This window comes from Microtus oregoni, unplaced genomic scaffold (assembly GCF_018167655.1).
Source record: "Microtus oregoni isolate MIOR12 unplaced genomic scaffold, Mior012 000009F_ref0000495, whole genome shotgun sequence".
Classification (NCBI taxonomy): Eukaryota; Metazoa; Chordata; class Mammalia; order Rodentia; family Cricetidae; genus Microtus; species Microtus oregoni.
Window position 1 is genome coordinate 16,934 of NW_024543068.1, and position 20,045 is coordinate 36,978.

The following is a 20,045-nucleotide window of genomic DNA, read 5'->3' on the forward strand; positions in this document are numbered from 1 at the left end:
ACAGAAGGGAGGGCAGGAGTGGATCAAAGTCACATCTGTGTGGAGAGAATTTGGTAGGGGGGATGGCAAGAAAGGCCACTGCGGGTATATTGCTGGCAAGTTCTGATGTATAACTAGGAAGCCAGAAGCCGTGCTCAGTCACAAGACACGGACAAGGCTTGTTTGCCATGGGCATCCATGAGCACCCATGGGCTCGTAAACAGACACCAACAAACATCAGTGCTTCCTGATATCACCAAATCAAATCCCCAACCACATGCGTTTGCCGGTGGCCTGTAGATGCTCTCTCATTGGCCAGTTGTGACCCTGGCCAAGATGATAACCAGAACGTTTGCACAGATGGTTTTGCTGTGGGGAAAGAAAGCCCGTTTTTAACCTAATTATTTTTAAAGCGTGCCTGGGGAAAGGTTCCAAGGCCTCCATGTGTGAAGTTTGGAGAAGGGGCTGCCAAGGAAAGGGCTGCCGGGGCGTGAGGGTGGATCCCAGTTCTCAAACCTCACATACATCTGTGTTCTCTTCCAGCACATCAGGTCCACCCATCTGGCCAGGCAGTACCTTCTTCAAGAGAAACGGAGCCCTTCTGCAAGGTAGGTGTCTAGGGGCAGCACATCCTGTTCCCTCATCTCCTTCCCTCCTTTGTGCACGGTGCCTGTTGGGGCGCTAACTTCTGGTTAGTAGCAGCTCTCTGGAGAGGTGTGTGACTGTTGTACCCCGGGTCTGAAGGCCCACTTCTTAGTTCTTCCTGCTCAAGTGTCTCGGTGGCTGGGAATTGTGAGTTTGAAACCAGGCCTCTGTCCCAGGGCTGTTTTCTTTGGTGGAGTTGGAACAGTGACAGTTGGATGTGACAGGAGTGCACACCGGGTTGATAAACGCAAACTCTCGTGAGTTTCTGATACCTGGGACGATCCCGGCTGGTTTGGGTATATTGACACTTCTGTCACCATGGAGATACATTTGTTCCATGTCATCTCCTAACATTTCCTGCGTACCTGGAAGGTTGGCTGCAGCTTGTTCTGATGCTCCAGGACAGTTGGTCATCTAGTGTCATCGACTGGGGACTGTGTTCCAACCCATCCTCAAATGTGGTGCTAGATCCTGTCAAGGAATCCAAACTGTCTTTCACCTCCAGTTTTGCTGTTAAATTGCTTTGCATTGTCAGAGTTGGAGAAGGGATGGTTGAACATGGATGATGTATGCCTGCTTCTTTTAGATGTTGCTTTTGGGTTATGGCTGTTGTGGGTGTCTGCTCTGTGTGTAAACTAGGCAGTCCTTGTTGACTATCCCACCCCAACTCATCCAGGAGTTGTGGACGAGAGGGAAGCACAGACATGGAAAGCGAGTAGACAGGAGTGTGCCAAGATCTTCAGAGCTGTGCCGTTGCAGGATGGAGGATTTGATGCCTTTGGCCAGCTGTTCAGCCTGTCTTGTGAAAGGGTGCACTGAAACGAGCCGTGTATATGAAGGGGTTAGATGCTCCTGTGGTTAAGAAGAGGCACCTTCCATTGATTTTTCTGGAGTAGTTCTAACAATGGTGGGAGATATGGTTCTTGTTTCATGGGCCACTGCTTCAGGTTTTTCAATAGCACATGAAACTAGGATCCGGAGAGTTTGGGGGTGTTTTTCTTAATACAGATACAGTTGAGTAAATTTTACTTTTGTAGCCATCATAGGTGCCCTAAATGACTAAGAAAAGGGAAGGAATTGACACACAATTGCTAAGATTAGGAACAATGGTTGGGCCATTGGGTTTTTTTTTCTCGAGTGAAGTTCGCTGTAACCCGTGTCTCTCCTTTTCATGTAGAGCTATAGTAATTGCATGGGTATCATTAACCTTTGGGTTATTTTTAGAGTTGGGGTTTTGTTTGCTTGGAGCTTTTTATTGCAGGATTCAGTCTGTTCTGTTCCACATTAGGTAAGATTACTCTGTGGGGATCAGGTTTTTTGGTTGGTATCTATAACACAAAACCATGGAGGGAGTCGGTAATGCCCGAGAGAGTGCGGTGGGTTCTGTTGCATGGGTGGATGTATCTTCCTTTTTTTCTCTTGATGATTTATAAATGCCCTTATTCCTATATAAACTGGGAATTAAACTACTACAGGTTTCAGATGTACATGGGATCTACATTCAGATGAATATAATGTGTGTGTTCTATATTGTGTATATGAAAACCATAAAAATCTTTGTAAATTTGGGGTTTAGTGATGTGCTAACATTTTTGTTTCTGTGATGTTTTTACCATTTTGCCTTCTCATCTAGAGTTCTTGAGACCCCTGTACCCTAAAAGAGTTATTTCAGACTTTAAGGGAATCTTCCCAAATGATCTTTGTTGTCCAGAAGTTGCTGATGCCAGCAACTTTACACCTAAAGATACAGGGATGCAAAGGAGTTGGAACCGTGCCCGACCTCAATGCTGCTTTCTCAGCCATGCGCACATCTTTCCTCTTCTTTCCATATCAGACCAGGAAGGAATCCAGGCTCAGAGATTCTGTGCAGCCAGGGTGGGTGAGGTACAGGATGCAGGACCTGGAAGACAGGCAGTTGGGCCACGTGGGGAAGAGGAAGCTCACTTTTTGGCAGGAAGTGTGTAGAAGAGGGGGCATCACTTCCTTGGGGAAGTGACATTTCAGCAAGGCCTAAACCAGAAAGAGGTGTGTGTGTGTGCGCGCACGTGCGTGCGTGTACGTATGATTCACAGACGTGGCATTCCCAGAGAGGGAAATCCCGAAGGGCAGCACAATGGGGACATGGTACTAGACATGTGGCACCCGGCAGGTGCTCCTTGACCATATTCAAATCAACTACTGTAAGGAGGAAATAGCACAGGAATTCACCTAATGCTGTACGTGCTTGCCAACACAAGTCACTGTGAAGTGACAGTGGTTTGCCCTTGTGAATATGTGGCCGGTGGCAGCTGCACAGTTATTACTGCCCGCATCATAAGAAGTCAAGGCCCTAAACCCTTTGTCTAGAAAGAGTTTCTTTTTTTTTCTTACTTTTTGAACGTAGTCTCATGTAGCTCAGGCTAGCTCAAACTTGCAATACAGTAAAGGCTAACCTTCAACTCCTGTTCTTCTAGGATTACAGGTGTGCACAACCTTGCCTTGCTCTTCAAGGACAGTTCTCCCCACGAGGCATATAGTTTTCACACTGTCATAAAGTTGAAAAACAAAACAAAACAAAAAAAAAGTGAGGGACTTAGGCTGCTCTACCGAGAAATACTTGGGAGTGAGAGCCTAAAGCGACATCACAATTCCAGCAGCAAACCTACCGCCTTTGGTTGTTTAGCAGTTGCTTGGCTTGTGAGCTGTTGAACAGTATATTGATATTTTCTAGCATAAAACTAATAGGAAGAATTAGCCAGAAGTGCTCAAGGTCTTCCTTGGCCCTCGAGTGTGGCACCGTCTTTTGGCTCACAAAGCGTAGGCAGTCTGGGCTGTCGAATCACCTCCCAGTTTGAGGATAATGGGGGAAGATTTGGTTTGGATTACACCAGGCAGGGCTACTTCACATAATTGGTCATTTCATCAATTCACAGTGTTTATTCTGAATGCCATTTAGGCTGCGAGAAACGATTTCAGTGTTTTAGCAGTTTCGACGGACTGGAGAGCCCTTCAGCTTTTGTACTATAGACACCAAGCAGAGCCGCACGAGGGGACCAGCCTGTTGTCTAACAAGGGACCTGGGGCACATAGAAACACAAGTGGGTCTTGTTGGGAGGCTTGCAGGAGCGGCCAGCTGGCAGGTGTCTCCAAGAGCCTGTGTCTAAGTTTCTGTGTTACAGTTCGTATGTGTTTGAATTAAAAAAGAAAATTAGCTTAGAGACGTCTTTTTTTCTTAATAAGCAGAGTAAATTCTTGTTTGGGGTTTCTCCTTTTCCACCCCACCCCAACCACTACAAGCTCAGATTTAGTTTCTTTCATTTAAATGTCACCATAGCTTGAATTATTTTCATGAGTCTGTGTTTCGTAATTAAGGATATTTCTCACGCTGGTCTGCCCCTTCATCTGGCCTCTGATGTGTTTGCCCTAAGAGGACATAAGACACATCCCCCTCCACCCCCTTTAGCTTCTTGCCTTCTGCTACAACTTGGTACAAGCTGGGCCTGACCTTCCCTGCCACCGTTTCTGTTCCTTTGTCCCGTCTTGAGCCTCATAGCCCCTGAACTTGCCGGAGTTTTGTTCAGGGAGAAGCTGCACCCAGGAGATCACCCTGGCTTGCTTTAGCGCTGCGTGTCCTTGGAGAAGCGCCTCCCACACCCATCCACACACCCACCTCGATCTGTGAGCTTCTCTTTTCAGTTTTGTGTCTGGCTGAAGCTACCCAGGAGAGGCCCAGGGCCCGTCTCAGCCACTCAGCCTAGCTAGAGAAGAAGCCAGTGAGCACCGACAAGAACTCCTTCTCAAACTTCCCCCATCAATAGCTGATACCCTGCCTCCTCTGGTTTCCCCTCACCTTCCTTCTTCAATCTAATAGTGGGTCGCTATTACTATTATTATTATTATCAAATATTATTATTATTATTACCACTTCTGTGTTCCTAGCATGCAGTGAATGAAGCAAAGTAAATCCTGTCACACACCACAGGTTTTTCTTTCCCTTGGCTACTGACAGCCCACAGGATGTTAGTGCAATGGAAAGAAGTCCTTAGAGGCATTTTCAGTGCACGGAGCAGGATTAAGCTGCCACAGGCCCAACAGCCAAATGGGGAGAGGAGACTGGTTCCCTCGCTGTCAGATGCCTGCTGTGTCTGGGTGTGCACAAGGGCATGTGCCAATGGTAAACCATGCGTGAGGACAATCTGCGGGGCACTGGAATTTGTCCTGTTCTGTGTTGGCTTCGTGCATGTCTTCCCACCCGCCCCACAGCCTTCATCTGTGCTGCTGCTCCGCCGTGTGTTTTACTGCTGTATCCATGAGGGAGTTCCCATTTGATTTTATCTCATAGCACAAAAGGCTCAGGGGCGACTTACTCAGAAAACTCAGGTTCTGAGTCATATCCCCAAGCTCTGGTCCTCAGTAAATTCCATGGTTTTAGTCAAGATGAAACCCAGACTCCATTTTTCTCCACTGTAGGTTCAGGAACATCCCTCTGGGACAGTTTCCTCCCTGAGGACCAGCTCTGATCCATCCTAACCACTGTCCTATAAACAATAGATTAAAGTGAACTGTGGAAGAAGTGTTTCCCTCGGCCAGACGTCTTTCGTGGGTCCTAGAAGATGGGTACAGTGGACAGTCAGTCATCAAACAGCACAGATTTCAAAGCTCTCACAGCTTGTCAGGAAGCAGTATGGTATAGATCCAGACAACCTGGAAAGACGTCTTGGCTTGGCTTCCTAAGCAAGTAGCTTAACCTTCATATTAGACCGATTTCTGTTGTTAAAGCAGAATAACCAAGGAAGGCTAGATTATATATATATACATATATATGTATATACATATATATACACGTGTATATATGTATATATACATATATATGTGTGTGTATATATATACACACATACACACACACACACACAGAGAGCTATTTCGCTCACAACCTCAATCAAAGTCTCATGATCCCTCCTTGACAAGGGCTTCATGACAGTGGTGGCACAGTGATAGGAACACACAGAGAAAGTGATGGAGGAAGGTCATTGGCTAATAAAGCCTTGGCCCATTTTATTGGTTGAAAGATAGGTGGGAGGAGTAGGCAGAACAGGACGCTGGGAGGAAGAGGAAGTGAGGTCAGACTCCACATCTCTCCTCTCCGGAGCAGACGCCTCAGGGAGATGCCATGCTCCCAACTCCCAGGCAGACGCATGAAGCTCCGACCCAGGATGGACTAGGCTAGAATCTTCCAGGTAAGACCGGTTCTCACAGATTATTAGAGATGGGTTGATCGGGATATCAGAATTAGCCAGTAAGGGCTAGAGCTAAAGGGCCAAGCAGTGTTTAAATGAATATAGTTTGTGTGTTGTTATTTCGGCCATAAGGTAGCAGGCGGCTGGGGTGTTGGGGACGCAGCCCCGCCGCCGCTCTTATTACTACAAGAAAGGGTCATGTGGAGAAATAAAAACCAGAAAAAGACATTTTCAATTTTAGGTATATGGGTGTTTTACCTGCATGGGTATATGTGTACCACATATGTGCAGTGCCCACAGAGGCCAAAAGAGGGCATCCCCTGTAACTGGAGTTACAAATGGTTGTGAGCCACCCTGTTTGTGCTGGGATCAAACCCAGGTCACTTGTAAGAGCTGCCAGTGCTCTTAACAACCAAGCCACCTCTCTACCACCGTATAAATGTATAAATCTCGAATAAATCTACCACCCCTGAGGGACTTGTCGTGTTCACCCTTGGCAGCTTTCTCTCCTGTGAACTCACTCTTCAAGAACAGCATTAATCCCTTCCTAGGCCGTTGTCCTTACTGATAGAGCCACCTGCCTGTTGCCTGTGTCTCCCAGGGGTTCACTCTCTCCATCCTCAAGGAGAAACATTCTTACAATGAACTCCAGACACTCTACTGCATTTCCATGCTGAGCGCCAGCCTCGCCAGCATCTCCTTCTGCACCCAGGAGGATTTGGGGACCAGTTGGTCCAAGGCACTGAGTTCTCTCATTCAAGGGTCTACATCTCAGGTTTTGTCTGGTCCTCTGCCCCCATCACTTTCCCAGCCCTGGGCTTACTGATGTCTTTCATCTCGTTCACAGGCTGACTCTTTAGTTCACAGTGCAAAGGAGGAATTCACCTCTCGAATAAATCTGCTTCTTGCCCCCAGGCACACCCATTAAAAAATCTCCACTCCAACAGAAAGGGGGCGGCCCCTCTCTACATTTGCCCTCCAGTGCTCGCTGCCTTCTGTCCTCTTTGGCCCTGGATAGACTTTGGTTTTGGAGGAGGAAGCCCTTTGTTTCTTGGCATTGTTTGTCTTTTGTTCTGTAGTGAGTAAAGATTTTTCTGGAGAAGCAGTAACAGTTGTGGCTGTTCTGCTTAGAGGTGGAGTTAAAGGGGTGCTCAGTGGCACCTCTAGTTTTTTGTGTATGCTTTAGAGCATGCTTTTACACTCAGTAAAAAAACACAAGGAAGTTCCATTTTTCGAAGAGTCTGTTAGTCCATTTTGATCTTCGCTGGTCCCTTTATTTATTTATTCTGGAATAAAGGCTCTTTTGCAGCCCAGGTAGGTGCCCACGCTCCTGGCCTCACTGCAGAGGGTGAAGTGGTACCTTGGAATTAGCCAAGGCCAACCCCCAGCCACGACCCTCAAGCTGCTCACCTGCCTGATGTGCACCTCCTCTTCCGGCCCAGTCTAAAAAGCAAGAGTCCCAACTTTGTGAAATTGGTGAGGATTACAAGGCAGTATGTGTGCGCACCGAGAATTCATTCTGTTCAGGATGACATCTGTGCAGAGTCCTGCAGTTTTGTAAGGTGGCCAGTGCCTTCCCCCTCTAGCTACAACAAATAAATAGCAGCAGCAACAAGACCTCTCCCCCGGAGCGGTAGCTCCTTTACGGCTGTTTAAGACCATTTTTTTCAGCCTCTGGTGCATGGAGGCAGGGAAAGACTCAGGTTCTCCTTCCTGAGGACATCTCACGGCATTCTTGCTGTATTTGAAAGACTGTGATCCTGCGGAAATGTGACAGAGGGAAGCTCGCTGGGCTGGGCTGGAGTTGCCTGTGATGCATATGTCTTGTTCTTCCACGTAGTCTCCTGGTTATGCCAGAATATAACCAGATCCCAAAATTTGCAGGGATGAGGATCGATGGGTGATGGCATCCAGCCAGTGTGTGTGGTGGTAAGGAACTTAGGCCATCCCTGAAGACCAGGTCCCAGCAGAATGGGCCCCTCCTCAACAGTTACTGTTCTTCTTGGCCTGTGGATTGTTTGTTTTAGGGGGTTTGGACTGCTTATGTAGCCAAGGCAGGACTGAAACTTCTGAGCCTCTCAAGCCCTGGAGTTCCCGCTGTGTGCCGTTGTGCCTAGTTCAAACTATGAGTCTTTATGGGGTGTGCTCAGGTAATCTGATTCTGCTAATTGGACGCCAATTACAGGCATGAATTAAGAGGTGCATGTCTCTGCTGTGGTGACATTTGCCACAAGAGACTGTAGTCAGCATCTTAATCATACTGAGCAAGATTGTGACACGGTCTTAATAAAGACCAGAAGTGTGAGACCTATGCAGAGACCATGTTATCCTCAAACCCTGCACTCAGCCTCGGGTTTCGCACAGTAGGGGAACGAATTGGTCATGGAGTTGTGTTCCTGTTGTGGTCCATGTCAGCTGACTCACAGATGTACTGCCTACCAGTAATCAGACCGGGGCCTGTTTCTCCTCCTGTGGGGCCACTGTGTGCTTCTATGGCCTACACCAGTTTTTTTTTGGACACTCCCTGGCCATGATGACAGGTCAAAGGTGGCCACGTGGCCCACTCCAGGCCCGGCTTCTCCACTATGCCTTTTTTCTTGGTTTCTGAATCTCTATAGGATTTGCTGGTACCACTCGCAAACTATCCTGGCCTCCTGCACTCCAGTTTAGAACCTACCAGAATTAGAGAAATGGACCTGCCCTCCCTGTGTGGACGAGTTAAGCCTCGGTTTTACCTAGACCAGCACAAAGTGAACTTTTCTTGTGTTCAACCAAAGGTCCTGACCAATCAGACGCCTCTAAATCAGTATCAGTTCAACTAATGCATATATGTCATTGATGGCTTCTGTGTGTCATGCAGCTTCAGCTTCTCTCATGGTTGTCGTCGTAGGAAGGGGGCCCTTAGTGTTTTGATCATCACCTAGGGTACCAGGGGAGCTTTCCAGGAGGACAGTTTAAGCCAGCAATGCCAGGACCTTTGTCATTTTAATGATCTCTAATACCCACATACCGGGCTAGAGCCACAGAGCCACTGGCTTGCATACTCATTGCTTTAGGTACTGTCCACCTGCTCTCACAGATGGAGAGAAACAAGCCCAAATGAGGTATTTGGGCAAAACTTGTTGTGTATGTGTATAACTGAATACGTAGCTACAGGTATATGCCGATGTAGTTATGCTTGTGTGTGTGTGTGTGTGTGTGTGTGTGTGTCTTTTGAATGATTGCCAAGTTCAAGTCTACAACTTAAAAGGTATTTTTGGCAGACCCTGTTCTCGTCCGAGTTCATTCATGTCCGTCAAATGCCATTTGTGGTTAGATGGGCATTTGTAAGCGAGAGCTACAGCCACCCCCTTCCCCGGCTGCAACCCTCAGCAGACAGGCACGTGAGATGGAACCCATTTTCTCATTTAGCATCTCTTCTTCCCCTTCTTGCCATCTGAATTCACTGAGCACACTTTCAAGTCTCATTAGAGGAGTCTTAATTTAAGAATTAAGTTGGGAACTAGCAAGTGAGATTGAGGGGCAATGCCTTTGGTTCTGAACTGGATTTTCATTACTCAGTTACTTTTCAAATTATACTGATTTCAAGTGTGACTTTTTTCCCTAAATAGATTGGGAAGCCCAAAGCCCCCCCCCCTTTTTTTTTATCTGCAGCTCCATTCTTCTCATCCTCCTGACCCCAGGGGCACCTCACCCCCACCTGCTGCTTGGTCTCTCTGAAAGTCTCTGCCCACATCCTTGTGGTCCAACTGTCCTTTCCTTCTTCAAGTCCCAGTGAGCACCGCAGTTCAGGTCGGGTGGCCCTGGCAGCCTTTGTGGCCACTCCATGCAGCAGTTGTCATTGTGTTCCCCGCCGTGTGTCTGCGCCCCACATGAATTGCCTGTCCACCCCTCTCTGCTCCTGGGACCAAACCACTCACCATGCCCTTGTTCCCTTCCGGGATCATGCTGCTGTCTGCTCTCCTTGACTCCCTCCCTATGAGGAGTAACGACAGCTATCTTTAAAAAGGCCAGCAATGTTTTCCCTCCTAGTTCATGTTTTTTGTTTTTGCTTTCCAAGACACACACGTACGCATACACGCACACTTGCATGCACACACATGGTGTTGCGGTCCTAGAGTTTGGTAGGGACTTCTTTACTTTGTGAAATTGGCTAAGTGCCGGATTTTTACCATTTCAGCCATCAAAAGATTCATTTTGTTTGGAAACCTGAAGTGCTGTTGTGATTGAAATGTGCACCCTGAACTCAGCCTGCACCTCATGCCCTGCTCTTTGGGAGGGTGGATTTAGGAGATGTGGAGGCGCCAACCTCAGCCAAGACTTGCCTGATCATTCCCTTCTTCTTCAAAACCCACAAAAGGCCTCTTGTCCTCTCATATCTTTCTCCAGCTGGACGATAATCTATTCAAGGCTGAAGGGTTTCTTAGCTCTGTCCCTCGTACCTCCCAGGGAACATTGATTAGAAAAGAAATCACAAGTATTTGTGTAACATATGCGTGTGTGTAGGGGTGGGGGAGGGGGAGAGAGAGAGAGAGAAGAGAGAGAGAGAACTGTAGGAACCCCACCTCCGTTCATGTTGAAGCCCCACCCCCAGTGGGGTCTGCATTTGGGTATAGAGCCTTTAAAGAGGTGATTGAAGTTCAGTGAGAGTAAAGGTGAAGACCGTCCAGTAGGACTGGTGTCTTTATAAAAAGAGAGAGAGACAGCAGGGCCGTCCTGTGCTGCAAAAGAGGACGTTGCCTACCTGCAAGCCAAGGAGAGGCCTCTGGAAAAACCAAACCTGCCAGCCCCTTGCACTTAGACTTCCGGTGTCCAGATCTTTGTGCAGCTGAGTTCCTGCTTGCATCATGACATCTGCGGCATTTGAATAGTTAATACAGCCACCAGCTGTCCACTTACCTTGTTCTGTAAGATTGGAAGTCTAAGAATAAAATTCAATGCTAAAGGGAGTTTTGAGAAGATCTCAAGCTTCCCATTTAATATTAATCCTCAGCAATGGACAGCTGAATTCTAGCCCTCTTCTCCCTTTTACCAGGAAGCGGAGAATGTGTCCAGATCTCTCTCTCTCTCTCTCTCTCTCTCTCTCTCTCTCTCTCTCTCTCCCCCTCCCCTTCCCCCCCCCTCTCTCTCTCTCTCTCTCTCACACACACACACACACACACACACACACACCTTGGGAGGGAGAGTAAATGTCCTTTTCCAAGTTCTGGGCCTCTGGGAAATTATCTTAGCCTGACCGACACTATATGACCTTGATGGTTCTGTATTCTCATAAATAACTGCAATTATCATGAAGGGGACAAAGCGGGAGGAGCCTTGGTAGATCTACATGCTGGCCTTGGACCTTCTGCTGACTAGCTGGGTTTGCTTGCATGTGTAACCTGACCTTTGTGTGCCCATGGCTGTGTTTCTCAAAATATCTGTGTTGCTGTAATGGGCAGTTACTTTCTCCTTTCTCAGAAACTGACCCAGACTTACTTGCAAGTGGAAAGACTCCCCCTGCTACCAAGCCATATATCTCCCCATTTTTATGTGCATGCATGTGTGCATGTGTGTGTACACACTCATGAGTGACTGTGTACAGGTGCACGTCTGTGCACATGCTTATAAAGGCCAGGGGTATTGGTCCTCAGATACCATCTCCCTTGTTTTGAGACAAGGTCTGTCACTGGCCTAAGTCACCTAGTAGGCTAGCATGGCCGGCTGCTCAGTGAACTCCAGGGCTCTGCCTCCTGACAGCTGACATTATAAGCACATTATGTCCTCCTAGCTTTCTTTACATGGGTTCTGAAGGTGCAACTCTGGTCTTTGTGTTTGCAAGTCCAAATGCAAGACGGCCCATCTCAACCCAGACCTTGCAATTCAGTTTTAAAACGTGCTCGTTAACACAAAGACTCTGGTGTGCAGTGTGAACTCAGGCGGTTATTTAGAAACCCACTAACTTAGGTAGGCTCTATAGCAGACTCTAAGGATCGTAGTTCTGTGTCACCTTCTACACAGTGACCAAATAAACTCTTACCATCATCTGTTGTGGGCTTTTTGTGAGATGCCGCCCTCCATGGACCTTTGAATATTTGGTCCCCAGCTGGTGGCCCTGTTTGGGGAGATTTAGGAGGTGCGACTTTGATGGAGGAGGTGTGTCATTGGAGGCAGGCTCTGAAAGTTTAAAGATGCACTCTCTTTTGAGTTCACACTCTGCTTCATGCTTCTGCTCCAGCCGCCATGCCTGCCTGCTTCCTTACCATGGTGGTGATGGACTCTAATTAGAACTATAAGCCCAAATAACCCCTTCCTTCTATAATACCCTGGCCGAGGCTTTTAATTGCAGTAATAGAAAACTAACCCATCATCATTGATGGGCGTCGTTGTACCATTCTCAGGAGGGGAGGGAAGAGAAGTGTTTGATTGACGTTTTTTAGGCTTAAGTCCATACCTGTGTGCATCCTGCTGAGGGAAACTCCTTCTGTTTGAGTTGTTGAGCACTGGTCTCCTCGTGGTTTCAATGGCCCTTGTTTGCTGCAGTTGTACATAGCACACAGGGCCAGTTGTCTGTGTGGACGCTCATGGGGACCCCTTGGCTTGTGAGCCCACCAGTTTTCATCTGATTGTTTCGGCTTGGTGTTGACCACAGCCAGGGATGGTGTAGAAAGACAGGCCAGGATTTGATTAGTTCTGGAGTGCAAGGTTATGTCTGGAGAGACAGAAGATGGGTTCCCCAGGTGCTGGCAGCCTTCTGAGTACTTGGGGCAGTCTCCCTGAGCTCCATGTATGGTCCTTGCTGAGTGTATGCTGCTTCAGGGGATCCTTATGCAGACCAGGCTTTGTGTACGCTGCATCAAAGAGAAATGTTCAGCAATGAATAGCAGCATCCATTTCATTACACTTATTTGATTTCGGTTTTCTATTACACACAAGGAGTGAACCTCAGAATTCTCCCATGATTAAAAAATAGGTCTCACAAAGATTTTGTTGAATCAATGTTAATTTAGAGCTGGGAGGAACACAGACTCACAGGAATGTCTTTGACAATTCAAGCGTGTTTTAGGTAGGCCCTCTGAACTTGCTTGTATTGATATCATTAGTGTGATATTTAGATTCCATCTTGAACAGGCCCGCTGAGCTGACAAAGATTACAAGAATGTCAGTCTCTCCCCCCGGTAGTGTTTTTTTTTTAATTTCATAACCAGAAAGTTCATTCACAAATGTAGGTTAAGATGAACTTATATGATTATAAAATTAATTTTGGCAGAGACAAAGAGAAAAGTTTATAGCAGAAACTTTGGAAATGTCTGTGCCAAAGCACATCCCACGATCTATGTAGACAGAAGCAGTTACCTACCCATCTTGATGGGTCATGGTTGGCAAAGTAATTGGTTTAGAAATTACTATTCAAAACACACCAGGCATTCTGCTACTGAAGAAAACATAGTGCTTGTAAGCTTCCGGGATTTTGAAAACACACAGGCTTGAGTCACTGGGACTTCTAATTTGCAGCGCCATACAGGATAACTGATGTCGTCTTCAGCCAAAGGTAGGGCTGATCACGCTCGCACCCTTGGAGGCTGTCAGGAGAAAGAGCATCCTTTCTTTGCAGGTTTTCTCAAAGAGATGTGGGTACTCAGCAAAGCCTGTCAGATCAATGGACCATTTGTTATCTTGAATTAAACCAAGAGCTTCCATATCTCAGCCTTTGGTTAATGCTACCTCTTAAGTTTTCAGATTCCTTAAGAGTGTGTTGCAATTAAAGCAAAAAACCTATTGTTCTTAAATGGTTAAACATGAAGCAGTATAATTACCTGTCCCCCAAATTGGGAATATTCCAGAATCTGAAACTTTTTGAGTACTTCTCTGCACACCCCCAAGTGGAAGCTCCCACACCTCCGCTCCTAGGTGGTTGGATCCAGTATACTGAAGGCATTGTTCAAAATTACCTTTAGGCTACATGTATAAGAAACACAAATGAGTTTCCTGTTTAGACCCATAGTTCATGGTCAAGATAGCTCATTATATGTCTAGAAAATTATAGAAAGAAAGCTTGCCTTTTATTTATTTTTTTTTAATTTTCCAGGTAAATGCAACTCAGCCTATATGCGGAAGTGGATTTAGTATTGGGTGTCCCTGGATATAGATTTTGAAACTATCTTATTCAGAGATGTGTTTCCCTTGCTTTCCCAGAAGAACGAACAGCTTTACCATCTGTTAGAGTTGGGCGCTCGAGATCTACTCTTCCTCCTTAGCCAGCTCTCTCTGTGTGTTTAGGGTTCGGATCTAACCAGAAGCATTGGCTTTCCTGTACCAAGCTCATTTAAAAAACATTTCTGATACATATGGGATAATGGTTCTGATGGTAATATACCACATGTTACCCTGGCTTCGTGTGTGTGTGTGTGTGTGTGTGTGTGTGATGCATGAGTTCAGGCATTGGCTAATCACAGTCTCTGAGTAAGGAGAGCCTTCAAGCCCCTGGCCATCTGCACCCTCAGTGGACAAGCAAGAAAACTGGAGCAGGTATCAGACCTTGTCTGCCAAGGCAGTTTCTCCCCAAGACAACCCAGCCCTCCTTTTCTTCCTTCCTTTCTCAATGGAGCCATCTTCCTTTCTTGTCTTAGTTAGGGCTTCTATTGCTGTGAGGAGATACCATGACCATGGTAACTCTTACAAAGGAAAAGATTTAATTGTGGCGGCTTACAGTTTCATTGATTTAGTTCATTATTATCATAGTGGAACACAGTGGCATACAGGCAGGCATGGTGCTGGAGAAAATGCTGAGAGTTCTACGTCTTTATATTTATTTTTATTTTTTTGAGACAAGGTTTCACTATATGTAGCCCTGGCTGTCTTAAAACTTGCTCTGTTGACCAGGCTGACCTTGAACTCACAGCGGACCCAGTGGCCTCTGACCATGCTGGGATTAAAGGTGTGTACCACCATTTGATCAGCAGGCAATAGGAAGTGAACTGTATCATTGGGTGTAGCTTGAGTGTAGGAAACCTCAAAGCCTACCTCTACAGAGACACACTTCCTCCAACAAGGCCATGAGTACTCCTACAACGCCACACCTCCTAATAGTGCCACTCCCTATAGGCTTATGGGGACCAATTACATTCAAACTCTACACTTCTCTTCTGGGATACTTAGAAATATGCACAAGGAGAGGACAATCCCTAGCTCTGTATTATAACAATTATATCAGAGGGTTTATCTTGCTGTATTTGTGGTCCTACCTCTGGTGTTCTCTTCTTTCGGGTTTTTTTTTTTAATTTTGTTTTGTTTTGTAACTTTGAGTTGTTGTTTTGTATGTAGCCTAGAGTTATTTTAAAACAGTGTCTTACCCCTTAACCCAGGCTAACCTCACTTGCTTTAGTCTGCTGGATATTTGGGATTACAGACATGTAACACACACTTGACTTGGTCATTAATTTACAACATAGACCTTGTAATATAAAGCAACATGCCATGTTCCATGCCAGCTGCCTTGTGCATTTTATGTTTGTTGTATCAGATTACACCAGGAATCCAAGAGGGAGAGGACAAACTTCAGTATGTGAGTCAGTATGTCAGTGCACACTCAGTGTTCACACAGTGACTCACTCATCTGAAAGAAGATGTCTCTCAGAACATGTCCCCATCATTAAGAAGCTTGTGACTAATTTTCTTGACCTGCTGAAACCATCTTTGACATTGTGTACGGGTTTTCTCCTTGTCACCAGCAGACCATTCTGTTTGTACATATTGAGGCAAGATCAAAGCTTGCTGTACCAAGATATGCTAGCCACGAGCCCCAAATCAGATGGCTTATTTAGTGCTAGGAGGGGGAGAGAGCCCTGTGCTGGTCACCATCTGCATAGAGTATGTGTCCTGCTGCCCAGACTGCCCAGTGACCAGAGCCCGAGTGGAGAGTAGGTCCACCTTGAAAGCATGCCCACAGCAGGTAACAAACACTATGATTACATTTGGATAGTTTGTGCAGCTTAAACTGGGCGGGATGGGGGGATTTTGTCATACTGTTTATGCCGTTTGAAATATCCAAGACTGTCAACAATTTTATGCCAACCATAATCAGAAAACTCTAGATCTGAAATTCAAACTTGCAGGACTTCATTAGCGAGAATTATGTGTTGACTCTTTGTTTCTTACAGAAAATATTTTCTGCAGGTCATATGTAGACAATGTAAGTGACACATTAATGAATTTGCTGTTCATGGATTCTATCACTACAGTAGGTGTCTCACTATGTATATGCACAAATTCTCAAATCTGAAAAACATGCAGTCATGACCCTTTGTGGTCCCTACATTTTCAGGTAAGGAGTATTTAATTCATGTCCATTTAAACAATGGAAATTGTGATCCAGGTATGTTGTCTGTTGCATCAGACTGCAGGCTTCCAGCCTCTGGTTACTTCTGTATATGAGGTCTGAAGAGCAGCCTAAGAAATTGCCAAAAGCAATACCATTTAAGAAGTTCAGTGGGGCTAGAGAGATGGCTCAGAGATGAAGAACACTGGCTGCTCTCCTAGAGGCCCTGAGTTCAATTCCCAGCAACCACATGGTGACTCACAACCATCCATAATGAGATCGGGTGCTGTCTTCTGCCTGCAGGCATACATGCAGACAGAACACTGTATCCCACTATAAGCAGAGACTGCTCGTTTGTTTGCTGACTGCCCAGACACGAATAATAACACAGAAACTATATTAATTATAATACTGTTTGGCCTATTAGTTCAGGCTTCTTATTAACTAACTCTTACATCTTAAATTAACCATTTATATTAATATATGTATCACCATGAGGCTGTGGCCTGCTAGTAAGGATCTGGCATCTTCCTCCTTCAGCAGCTACATGGCATCTCCCTAACTCCACCTACTCTCTCTATTTATCTCTGTTCAGATTTTTATCTGGCTTTCCTCTACTAAGCCATTGGCCCGAACAGCTTTATTCATCAACCAATAAAAGCAAGACATATATACAGAAGGACACCTCACATCATACCACTGTGTACATAATAAGTCTTTAAAGAAATAAATAGAAGAAAAAAAAGTTTGGTGTGTGGGTGTGGGTCTGCTGGACTGAGTTGCAAGTAGATGCAGAATTGACTGTCACTCCTGACTCGGAATTTATGAGGCTGTTTTTATGTTTACTTAAAACGTACTTAACATGCAGGTCACACAGGCTTCCAGATGTTCCATGACAATTGGAGCCGGAAGAAAATGTTTTTGGTGGAGAGCTGACCCCAAAGTGGAAAAGTTTCTCAGAGCCCTTGCCTCGACTTTGGCACTTCTTACCATCTGCTTGGCAGCCATTGCTGCAGAGGGCTGCATGTTGATGCCCCGATTTATTAATTTGTCTAACGCATCTCACCATGCTCCCAATAGTATTTGCAGAAGCTTACAAAAAATGCCTAGAGGTTTTTCACAAAGGAAACATAGAAACCATAAAGAAGGGAGAGAGGAAGCAAGAAACTAAGATGGCATGGGGGTAGCATGAATATGTAAGATTGGTACGTAAGTTCCATGTATTGGTTCAAAAGACATGCTGGTGTGTTGGTTATGTCCTTCGGCTACAACAAATACCTGGCTTAGCAATTCAAGGATGGGCAGGGTTTATTTCAGCTCACTGTTCGAGGGTACAGTCTGTCAAGGTGAGGACGGCACGGTGCAGGAGCCTGAGGCAGCTGTCACATAACATCCCAGTCAGCTTGCCTTTTTTTTTTTTTTTAATATAGTTTAGGAGTTCAACCCATGGAGTGGTGCCACTTAGGTTTAAGATGGGTCTTCCCAGTTTAATTAACCCACCGTAGAGACTCCTAACAGATATCAGGTATGATTCCACGGAGACTCTAAATCCCATCAAGTTGAAAATCAAGATTACCCATCAAGGGCACTCAGTCACAGATTGAGCTCCAGCCTACTTATAGCTGGGCCAACAAAAGAACGTCACCATTTATATAGTTTAACTGCTGAGACGATTAAAACTGACTTGATGCTAAAAAGAGACAAAAGAGGTGCCTTGCTCTAAGACCTGAGAGACATTTGTCCTCTTGCTGCAGAGAGGGTGGGATGGTGACTGGAGGCAACTCTGTGCATCAAATAAGTGAAAGGGTTTGTGTGTGTGGTTTGGTAGGAAGTTCCTGTACCGGTCCTATGCAGAGCCATGGCCACTTCATTAATAGCCCCGGCATTATCCACCTGAGTCTGCCCAGAGGGTCATGGAATCTGGAGCTGATTCATCTGTACAGACACACAGGGGACCGCTGCTTCAGGCAGCGAGGAACACACACCCCTCTCCCAGCTAAACTACATGGTGGCCACCCCATGAAGTACTCAGCTGCAGAGTTAGTGGTGCATAGGTTACCCGAGTGTGTGCGAGGGTGGGAGAGTGGGGTTACAGTGACGAGGGGGTTCATTCCCCTCGGGGATGCTTCCTACCCTTCACCCCTCTCACGGAGTTTTTAGAAAATGAGATTGTGTAGCTGGAAAAAGTGTCATGGGAATGAGATGGCTGAAATGAAGTGTGTTGCATTGATCTTGAAATTATTACTTGGTTATGAAAAGTTGATGAAAGTTGCTTGCATTGTAAAAAGTAGGATTTAGTCAAGTGTTTTCAAGGCTTTCAGGGCCCTGCCTTTATCCCAGGATCTGCTGGTGATGACTCTTGCCCTGAATGTCAGGCCGTGCTCCTGGCAGTGTTGTGACTGCTACCGTCATTATCCCTGCCTGTTTCCAGAAGAAACCACGAACTTAGCACTGCATTGTGAACCACGCTTTCTCTTCTCTTCCTGTCTCCTGAAACTTCCCAAAGGACAGAAATGGCAAAGAACACAAATAATTGTTCTCTGTTCTGGAGGCCCAAGGCAGCTGGGGACCAAGACTCACGTAGTTCTCCTTGTCAACCAACAGCAAGGCCATGGAAACACAGCTACCCCCATCTTGCTGCCTCTCCATGCAATGGCCTACAGGGAATCTGTGATGATCTTTAACTCGTGTGTGTATGTGTGTGTGTGCATGCTCATATGCATGCCCATGCATATGTTATATTCATGTTGTGAGATGTTACCGATTTTGGTGGTACATGGGAGAACAATCTTGATTTCATTCTTCATGATGGCTTTTTCACTTCTCCAGATGAGAAGGACAAGCATGAATGCTCCCCCGCACTGTTGGGTTCAGTGTCTGAGGTTGGGGACAATTGCACGCACTCTGGGCTTTCCACAGGTGTGTTCTGACAGACCTCTGTTTTTTTTTTTTTAATATTTATTTATTTATTATGTATACAATATTCTGTCTGTGTGTGTGTCTGCAGACCAGAAGAGGGCACCAGACCTAATTACAGATGGTTGTGAGCCACCATGTGGTTGCTGGGTATTGAACTCAGGACCTTTGGAAGAGCAGGTGATGCTCTTAACCTCTGAGCCATCTCTCCAGCCCCCCAGACCTCTGTTTTATATAATATTAGTGGAGAGCTAGACAGCTCACACCAGGACCTCAAGCCAAAGCTAGCCATCGTATTTCAGACCGCTTGACGATGCTTCACCTGTTAGGGAAGCCCTGCAAGGACTGAGAGAAACACCTTCCCCTGGTGTCTTCCAGGAACATCAGAGTATACACAGATTGGTAGGGAGATGGTTTGTTCTTAAGCAATTTCTTCAAAGGAGAATTCTTCAGTAGTGAGCTTCAAGTCAAAATTTCTGAGAGTAGTTTCTTCTACTGTCTTTGAGACTCTTAATGGTTTAAAATCAGTTTCCTTTATCTCTGTCTCCTGCAAAGAGTAAAACAAGTAAACAGTGAAAACATCCATCCCCTGCATCTTCATTCATCACACTGCATCCACCAAACTGGCAGTGTCCCCTGGACTCTGCATCCTAGGCACTATGGTCACGGTCACATCCCCTAGCAATGGATGGGTGTGGCCCGTGGCAGTAACTGACAGAGAGCATCTTCACCTGCCTTCCCTCCGGGAATTGAAGAACACTACATACAAGATGGGTGGCTACCAAGGGCTTCAGTTTTCAAATATTTGTTTCTCAAAAATAAACTAATTTGGGGGGGGGGAGGGTATGATCAAACCTTTGCCGTCAAAACCACTTGGTTTTTTTCTTTTTCTTTTCTTTTTGCCCTACTAAGCTAAGTTTCTACTGAGGCAGGCATAATCTGTTCTTCAGAAGGACCAGTGTGAAAGTGAGCAGCGTGTACAGTGGAAATGC

At 45.9% G+C, this 20,045-nt stretch overlaps 1 protein-coding gene across 1 annotated transcript in view; it reads left to right on the top strand.

The window, feature by feature from the left end:
* Nucleotides 1–522: 522 nt before the first annotated feature.
* LOC121452459 (forkhead box protein N3-like) overlaps nucleotides 523–20,045 on the top strand; it is a gene marked incomplete at its 5' end in the record, with an annotated part of 101,751 nt that continues 82,228 nt past the window's right edge. Inside the window, one exon of the mRNA XM_041658634.1 lies at nucleotides 523–587. Within this exon, the coding sequence (XP_041514568.1) occupies nucleotides 523–587 (65 nt within the window). The remainder of the gene's footprint in view (nucleotides 588–20,045) is intronic.